A 7,981-nucleotide genomic window follows, 5' to 3' on the forward strand; every position below is an offset into this window, starting at 1 on the left:
TGGTTAATGGGTTCGAGCCCTGCATCAGGCTCTGTGCTGATAGCGCGGAGCCTGGAGGCTGCTTCGGATTCTGTTTCCATCACTCTGCCCCTCCCCTGCTCGCACTCTGTCTCTCTCTCTCTCAAATATAAAATAAAACAAAAATAAAAAAAAAAATAAAGTTTATTTTGAGAGAGAGGAAGACAGAGCATGAGCAGGGGAGGGGCAGAGAGACAGAATCCCAAGCAGGCTCCACACTGTCCGTGAAGAGCCTGAAGTGGGGATCAAACCCACCACCTGTGAGATCGTGACCTGAGCCAAAACCAAGATGCTTAACAGACGGAGCCACCCACGTACGCCTTGTTTTGTTTTTCATTTGTCTGTTTGTTTTAATTTTTTTAAATGTGTATTTATTTCTGAGAGAGACAGAGTGAGAGCGGGGGAGGGGCAGAGAGAGAGGGAGACAGAATCCAAAGTAGGCTCCAGGCTCTGAGCTGTCGGCACAGAGCCTGATGTGGGGCTCGAACTCACGAACTGAGAGATCATGACCTGAGGGGAAGTCGGGCACTTAACCAATTGAGCCATCCAGGCCCTTCTGTTTGTTTGTTTGTTTGTTTGTTTGTTTGTTTAAGTAGGCTTTACACCCAGCTCACATGCTAGCTAGACCTGAGCTGAGATCCAGTCGGATGCTTAACTGACTGAGCCACCCAGGTGCCCCAAGCATTGCTTTTTATATTAAAGCAAAATAGGAGATCTTACGGAGTAAAATTCAAAATTGGAATGTCTTTTAAAGATAAAGTACACAGAATACCAAAGCGGACTTCCTGCCTGCCTCAGTGCTCTGCTCCAAGTGCCTCTGAGCCGTGTAACCCCAGCTCCTTCTCTGAGGGCCCTGGGGAAGAAGGTTGCGGGCTCCGCCCTGGGGGGAAGCCCCTGAGGACCTCCCAGGGCCTCCTGCAGTTCCTACGAATCTTCTGGAAGATGTGGCCCTGCAGCGGGTGAGTGTCCTCGTGTTCCACGTTTTACACGGTAGCAGCAAATGAGAGTGTTTAGCCACAGTCCCCGTCCAGCCTCACCCGGAGCCTGGGAGGAGGGGAGGTGAAAGAAGGCACTTCTGTGAGTGTTCCTTGGGAGGAGGGGGATGAGAAAGGAGGGGAGAGGGCAGTGAGCCTCTCTCCTCCTGGACTGTGGGGAGGGGGCGGGAGACAAACACAAAGGAGTAAGGTTGCAAGGCGGCTGCCAAGACAGTGCGATGCTGAAGGCCACTGCTCAGTCGGTTGTTTGGAACTCCGGAGCTCATTTTCCCACAGAAACAAAGCTCGAGTGGAGCTCAAGGTTGGCTCCCCGCCTGGCCCAAAGGAGCCAGATTCAGCTAATAGCAACACAGCCTCAGAAGACCCTTCACACTCTCTTCCAGCGCCGGTGACCGGCAGGGGCTCTGGCGGGAGCCTGGAGACCACAGGCCCTTGGGGAAGCTCTGCCAAGGGCTCTGGCAGCCGTGGGAACTGGGGCACCGGGAGGGCAGTTCTTCAATAGGGGACAGTGCTGGGAAGCACGGTGTGTGTGTGTGTGCGCGCGCGCGTGTGTGTGTGTGTGTGTGTGTGTGTGTGTGTATGTGTGTGTGTTTACACATTTCTAAGCACAGGACATACCTAAACCATGGAACATGGAGCTGGTGACCTGGACTGGGTGGCCTTGGGCAGCGCCTGCTGGTCTCTGTGCCTCAGTTACTTTTCATCTGGAAAAAAAAAAAAAAAAAAAGGTAGAAGGTTTGGACTAGATTGGTGGTTTTCTAACTTTTTTCTTTCTTTTGTATTTAAGTTTATTTATTTTGAGAGAAAGAGAAAAGAAAAGAATACGCAGGGAAGGAGCAGAGAGAGAGAGAGAGAGAGAAGGAGGGAGAGAGGGAGAGAGAATCCCAAGCAGGCTCCTCTGTGTCAGCACGGAGCCTAATGCGGGGCTTGAACTCATGAACCGTGAGATAATGACCTGAGCGGAAGTCAGACACTTAACCAACTGAGTCACCCAGGCACCCATCTAACGTTTTTTTTTTTTTTTTAAACGGGTTCCCTTTTTGAGCAAACTGGATGAAGTATGTACCATCTGCTCTGATTGAAGTGTTGGCAGGGACGGTGAGGGGCTGGCCCCCTGGCTTACTCCTCCTGCTCTGCCAGCCTGCCCTGCCTCAGTGTACCTCCTCGGAGCTCGAGATCTCAGAGAATCTCACGCAGGCGCCAGCCGTCCAGCGGGAGCATCACCCCAGAGTCTCGGAGGAAGTGCATGGTTGCAGATAACGCTCCAGATGGGATGACACTGAAACCTGGAGCCAGCCCCTTGCCAGCTGTGCAGTCCGGTGAGCCAATCCCCTGCTCTGAACTGTAAAGCCGTAGGTGCTGGGATTTGGCGTTAAGGTGCACAAAGTTCCATGAGTTCTGCAAGTTGGGAATCGCTTCGCAAGTGGCAGGGACTGCTGTGGCTGCGGACTTGGCTAGTCAGGCCCGAATTCCAACCAGGCAGCACCAGTCCTGTGCAGGGGCCTCCGCTGCGTAGCTCACAGTCTGTGACATGCCAGGGCCCTGCAAAGTCAGGTACCCGAGGGGAGTGTGTGGGGAGGGAAGTGCCAAGCTGGGGGAGGAAGAACTGAGAGCACGGGGTGGGGGGTGGGGCTCTGTGAAAGGTAGGAGGCTTGCAGCTGGTAAGGGGACTGGAGCAGGCGGCCATCTGTCCATGTTTGTGACGGTGACAGGAGCAGCCTTCCCCATTCTGGTGAGCTGGGGGCCCTGGCTGCCAAGGAAACCGTTTGAGAACACAAAGCACCAGGAGCAAGGGGGCCCCACCCGGAAAAACAACATCCTGGCTGCTGGGGCAGAAGCAGAGCTCGAAGGAGGGGCTATTTTTAGCTGCTGAGGGAGGCAGGCAGCAGACAGGACTTGTATGGCCTTGCTGTCTGGCTGCATAACTCACCCATTGTCCCGTCTGACCTTGGGCTAGCGCGGGAGAGGCCTCAGTCTGCCCCTGTCCTCCAGGCATGGAGGTTCACCTGGACCAAGGAGAACCCAGGGAGGAGGGGCTGGCCTGGAGACACGCCTCCTGGCTCCAGGAACAAGCTGAACTCAAATATTCTCTGGGAGCTAGCTAACTCGGAATGGATATCCAGGACCAGGCTGAAGGTCCTGGGGTAGCAGTGGGGCACTGGACCTTCCTGGGAGAGAAGCAAATAGTCTGCGGGGGCTTCGGGTCTGGGTCTCCCCAGCGTGGAGCCCTGTTCCGGCCACAGGGCTGGGTGGGTGTGGAGAGGTGAGGCGGATTCCGGAGGAGGACAGAGACCCCTTTATTGTAGAAGTTCTCGCCTCCAGCCACACCCTGGGGCCTTCTCAGCCACAAGCCTCCCCGACTGAGAAGGTGGGTGTGTGTTAAGGAGGCTCTAGGTCTCAAACGTTCTTGCCCACACCCAGGAGCGGTGCCCTGCTCTGGGCAGTGTGCTGTCTGTGTTTAACCCTGGGCACAGACACCACGGGCAGGGCCAGGATCGGGCTGTGGCTTCAAGGGATTCAAGGGATTCAAATAGCTGGCGAGAACCAGGCCACAAAGCCCTCAGGCAGCCAGAATGACTGGGGGGGGGGGGGGGGCCGGGCCAGCCCCCCTCAGAAGAAGCCACCTCTAACTGCCCCTGCCCAGAACTAGGGAGTCGGCTGCCCCTCCTGCTGGGCCAGGGCTCTCCCCACCAACAGGAACACTGGCCCCTTGCCATTCAAGACCAGCTCTGGAAAGATAAAAAGTCCTAGGAATTCTCGGTGGGTGGAGAGAAGGACAGAGAAAGGAGTCATTCATTCAACACATGTTTATTCAGCACCTATTATGTGCCAGGCACTGTCCTAGGAACGTGGAAAAAGAAGGGTTGGGGTAGCCCCTGGATCTGTCCCAGCTCTGGCTTTCTGTCCCAGAAACAAGGCCCATAGGGAGACAGGGTCTGAGGACACTTCCAGGGGCCTGGGGGGAAGGCCAAGTATACGGAAGGTGAGGCCTCCAGGGAGGAGAAGTCTGGGGATGTGGGGGACCCCAAGGTGCGTTCACTGGGGCAAGATGGGGGTGCAGAGAAGCAAGCTTCCCAGGAGCTGGGACACGGCAGGAGCCCCATGCCCCCCTGCATCACCTCCTCTTCAGCACAGATATGCAGGATTTCTTCAAGGGCCCCATCTGCAGATGGGCGTCCACACTCTCCAGGAAGAAGGCAGGCTTTAGCCTGCGAGTGAAGAGCCCTGCAAAATGGCTGTCCAGGCGGCTTTGGAAGGGGTCAATGGAGGAGGACAGGGAGCTGCTCCGGCGGGCCCGGGAGGCCTTCAACCTCCGAAGAAGGTTCATCTTGCCATCCCGCACAGCATAGAAGGCCAGGGCTCGGTCGGCATATTCTAGGCAGATCCCGACGGTGGGCGAGAATGGGTGGGGCAGGGGCGCCTCCAGCCCGTGGAACCAGACGGAGAAGCTGCGTCCGTTCCACTGCAGGCAGCAGGAGTGGGCATTGCGGCCGAGCCGGCCCCGGTCATAGGGCTCTTGTGGGGAGAAGTCTTCGGCCATGACCCCCACGCTGACCCAGCCTTCGATGATCTCTACCTCCCAATAGTAGGTGCCCCGGTCCAGGGCACCCTCACCCAGCACCTGCTCGCAGTGGGTGAAGCGAGTGGGTGACTCGGGGTAGTTGATGGGACACAGCACCCTCTTTACACCTTTGGTTCCAAACAGCTGCAGGTACTTGTCTGCCGTGTCGCTGTCCAGGTCCACGATGTAGGCAACTGCTCCCATGGAGGGGAGAGAGACGCAGGGCTCAGGGCCAGGCTCAGGTGGGACAGCCCCTCCCCTAGGCGCGCACCTCCCCTCCTTAGCAGCCAGTGCGACTCAGCCCTGCTACAGAGCACCGAGAGCGAGCTGACCTAGTTCACCCTAAGAATGAGGGAGGAGAGTCCAAGCCTTCCTGTGCTAGAGCCCAGCCCAGCAGCCTCTCGACGGCCCAGTGTGAGCAGAGGGGAGAGCCCAGGTGTCTACTTACACTTGAGGAAGTAGTCCCTGGGAGCCTCACTCTCCAAGTGGTTGGTGCTATCGGGGTCTTGGGACTCAGCATCGGCTGCCGAAGAGGAGACAGTGGGGGAGGGGTTCTCCCCAGCTGTTTGTGGCTGGGCAGCTGTGCCAGGTGCTCCCCCTCTGAACCTGGGACCGAAATCCCTCTCCCTTTCCTTCCTCCCAGCATCCCAAGCTCCCTGGGGACAGGCACGCCCCCCAAATATGGCAGGCACTCTGTGTTCCCCCAGCAAGCCAGGTCCCCGGGGTCGGGCCCCCTGCTCCACCTCCTCCCTGCCCAGGCCTCAGCCACTAGAGGGCAGGCCAGGAGAAGTCCCCTCAACCCCCCCAGGCTGTGTGTGGCCAAAGGGGCGGACTGGTCATCCCTGCGCGGTGGCCCCACTCACTGGTAGGAGTTGGGTCCCCACCCTGCACCAGGCACAACACTGTTTCCGTCCTCCACTCCTGAATGGGTACCAGGCCTGGGGGCCTGGGTGGGGACGCTGGGGCAGGGTGAATCACTCGGGGGGCGTGGGGCACCCACCTTCTGTGCCCAGCCCCCGCAGCTGCTCCCACTGGCTGGCACAGGTGGCCGTTAGCAGCTCTCTCACCGCCCGCACGGCTTGGGATGATCTGGTGAAGCTGAGCTCCCTCGGGGGGCCGGGCCCAGGGCCGCACCCCTCCTCCAGGGCCAGCCTGAGTGCCAGAAGCTCCTGCGGCAAATCCGGGACTATTAAGGCCCTGTTGGCTACAGCGCCTCTGGCCGGGATGACACAGCCCTGCCGGGAGGACGGCGCAGCCCTGGAAGCCTCTCCCGCGGCTGCATGCGGGCCCCCCCCGCACCCCAGCCTCCCCCCCCCCCGTGCCCTCTCAGGCCCGGAAGAGCTGCGCTCACCTGCAGGAAGCTGACTGAGTCGGCTTCAGGGACCTGACTGAGGTTGTGGCGGGCCCGGCTGAGCCTGCTGCGCTGTTCCTCCTGCCGCCGCAGGTCCCCCTGGGAGCGGCCCAGCATGGTGGCCTCGCCCTCCTCGATGAAGCCCAGCACCTCCGTCTGGAACCCCTGCAGGATGGCTGCAGCCTCGGCGAACAGCCGGCTCACCCTCTCCCGCTCTGCTGCGGCGGCGCTCTGCACAGGGCCACACAGAGGCCAACGATGAGGGCGAGGAGAGCGTTATCCTGGCCCCATCCTTCCCGGACCCCACCTTCCCACCCTGCCCTCTAGTGGGGACAGAGGGACTGGCCGGAGCTGCCCTGGACCTATGCTATATGCTAGCTCAGGGGAGCGGCTCATGCGCAGCGGGGCCAGGCAAGTCCGCGAGCACCAGCTTGTTTGGAGAGGACCACCCCAGGCCGCGAGCTCACACTGCCAGCAGCCTGCTTTAGGACCGCATGGGGACCGGGTTAGGGTGGCGGCTGACCTTGATGAGGGCCACCGTGCGCCGGGACTGTGCAATGCAGGCGCCCAGCTCATCCATGCGGTCCTCCACAGCACTCAGGACTTTGGACTGCTCGGCCTGTGGAAGACATCCTTAATTAGCACGTGGGCTGGCAGAGGCCACAGGCCCACACTGGGGCACCAGGCCTTACCAAGGGGGAGAAGAGGGATGACCCGAGAGTGGTATTTGTGCATGGCGGGGGGGGGGGGGGAGACGCTGAGAGTGGCTAGGATACCCCATAATAATGCCAGAGGTGCCTCAAGCCCAAGCTGGTGCCACTCCCAAATGCCCGCGGAGAGCACAGGCTGGCTGGCTTGTGTCCCCTCTTTGACCAGTGGGCAAGTACAGGGCCATCTGGGCTCCTCAGTGTCGCTCACACTCACTGGAGAACTTCCTTCAGTGAGGAAGGCACAGAGAAAGAGAGCAGGGTAGGTGCTGCAGGAGAGGGCATTCAGCTGTCTTGGGGATCACGATCCCCAAAGAGTCTGTGCCCCCAATCCAGGCCTAAAAAATGGGGATTCCGGGCAAGTCCCCTGGGTCTTATGAGTCACTGCTCCAGGCAGGAGAGACGGAAAATCCCAAGGCCAGAGGCGCCAAGACCGGGCTGGAAGCCAAAGGAAACTGGGGGCGGAGGTAGCGGACCCATCGCGGCGCACATGCTCACACCACGGGCCCCCGGAACAGCTGGACAAGAGCGGTCTGTGTGCTCGGTCCACCCTCCGCCACACTCCTGTCGCCTGCCACACCCATCTAAACCCGGTGCCTCAGCCCAGGGCAAATCTGAGCTCGGACCGGCAAGGACCCGGCCTGGCGCAACAGCCGCACTTCCAGAATCGGCCGGCCGGGACCGCGCGGGCCTGGCTCTGCTCCCTCCTGCCTTAGATCCCCATCGGCCCAGGCCCGGGCTTCAGGCCCCCTGCTTCCCCTTCGTGTTCTTTTCGCGTTCACACTGGGCCCCCACAACCCCCATTCCCATCTCTAGCAGAACGTTCCACAGCGACTGGACGGATGACAGTGTCAGTACTGGAAAAAGACAGCAAAGAGCCTCAGGTTAGAGGAGGACATTAAGACCCTACCGGGAAAAGGGGTGGGGGGGGGGGTGGGATCCAGGGCCCTCGGCGGGCTCGCGCGGCCCTCACCCGCCCCGGCGCGCCCCCGGTGCCCGTGCCCACCTCCTGGAGCGCGCGCTCCTGCTCCAGCGGCACGAGCTCGTGGCCCTGGTGCTCCTGGGCGGCGCAGGCCTCGCACAGGCACATGCGCTCCGCACGGCAGTAGCGCTCGAGCGGCCGCAGGTGGCGCGGACACAGGCTCTCCTCCAGCCGGCGCAGCGGCGGCACTAGGCGGTGTCCGCGCAGCGCGGGGCTGCGCTCGTGCGGGCCCAAGTGCGCCGGGCAGAAGGAGGCGAGGCAGGAGAGGCAGGAGAGCGCGGCAGGCAGGGCGGCGCCCTCAGGGCACGCGTCGCAGCGCACCGGCTCTTCGCCACCGGGCCAGGGCTCGGGCGCGCAGGGAGCCGA

The 7,981-nt window shown here is 60.7% G+C and overlaps 1 protein-coding gene across 1 annotated transcript in view; it reads right to left on the bottom strand.

Annotated features, from left to right (window-relative positions):
- Positions 1 to 3,802: 3,802 nt before the first annotated feature.
- The window catches only part of TRIM47 (tripartite motif containing 47), a 4,904-nt gene continuing 725 nt past the window's right edge, over positions 3,803 to 7,981 (bottom strand). Inside the window, exons 2-7 of the mRNA XM_040456771.1 lie at positions 7,640 to 7,977; positions 6,450 to 6,545; positions 5,927 to 6,157; positions 5,576 to 5,744; positions 5,024 to 5,098; positions 3,803 to 4,769 (exon numbers count right to left, since the gene is read on the bottom strand). Of these exons, the coding sequence (XP_040312705.1) occupies positions 4,129 to 4,769; positions 5,024 to 5,098; positions 5,576 to 5,744; positions 5,927 to 6,157; positions 6,450 to 6,545; positions 7,640 to 7,977 (1,550 nt within the window). The 3' untranslated portion in view covers positions 3,803 to 4,128. The remainder of the gene's footprint in view (positions 4,770 to 5,023; positions 5,099 to 5,575; positions 5,745 to 5,926; positions 6,158 to 6,449; positions 6,546 to 7,639; positions 7,978 to 7,981) is intronic.

The sequence above is a fragment of the Herpailurus yagouaroundi genome, unplaced genomic scaffold (genome assembly GCF_014898765.1).
Source record: "Herpailurus yagouaroundi ecotype Mexico unplaced genomic scaffold, PumYag 217, whole genome shotgun sequence".
NCBI lineage: Eukaryota > Metazoa > Chordata > Mammalia > Carnivora > Felidae > Herpailurus > Herpailurus yagouaroundi.